This window comes from Eimeria tenella, genomic scaffold, assembly GCF_000499545.2.
Source record: "Eimeria tenella Houghton genomic scaffold, Eth_scaff1852, whole genome shotgun sequence".
In the NCBI taxonomy this organism is placed as follows: domain Eukaryota; phylum Apicomplexa; class Conoidasida; order Eucoccidiorida; family Eimeriidae; genus Eimeria; species Eimeria tenella.
The window spans coordinates 3,930-4,147 of NW_013541689.1; the positions used below are offsets into that span (position 1 = coordinate 3,930).

General features: G+C 74.3%; 1 protein-coding gene across 1 annotated transcript in view; it reads left to right on the forward strand.

The window, feature by feature from the left end:
• The window catches only part of ETH_00035535 (uncharacterized protein), a gene marked incomplete at both ends in the record, with an annotated part of 3,880 nt that overhangs the window by 1,560 nt on the left and 2,102 nt on the right, over positions 1-218 (forward strand). The window contains one exon of the mRNA XM_013373966.1: positions 8-150. Coding sequence (XP_013229420.1) covers positions 8-150 — 143 coding nt within the window. The remainder of the gene's footprint in view (positions 1-7; positions 151-218) is intronic.

Consider the following 218-nt stretch of genomic DNA (forward strand, 5'->3'; position numbering starts at 1 on the left):
TGTTCAGCGGCTGCTGCCTTCTCCCTTAGACTTAGCAGCAGCATTTGAGCAGCTGAAAGCAGCAAGCGAGTCCCTGGGATCTTCCGACCCCAGCAGTTCCCGACCCCAGGCAGCAGGGCGTATCCGTTGGGGTGCCCCCCCGGGGGCCCCGTGCGGGGCCCCCCCCGGGGGCCCCGCGGGCGCCCCCTGCGGGGGGGCCCCCGGGGGCCCCTGCGGGC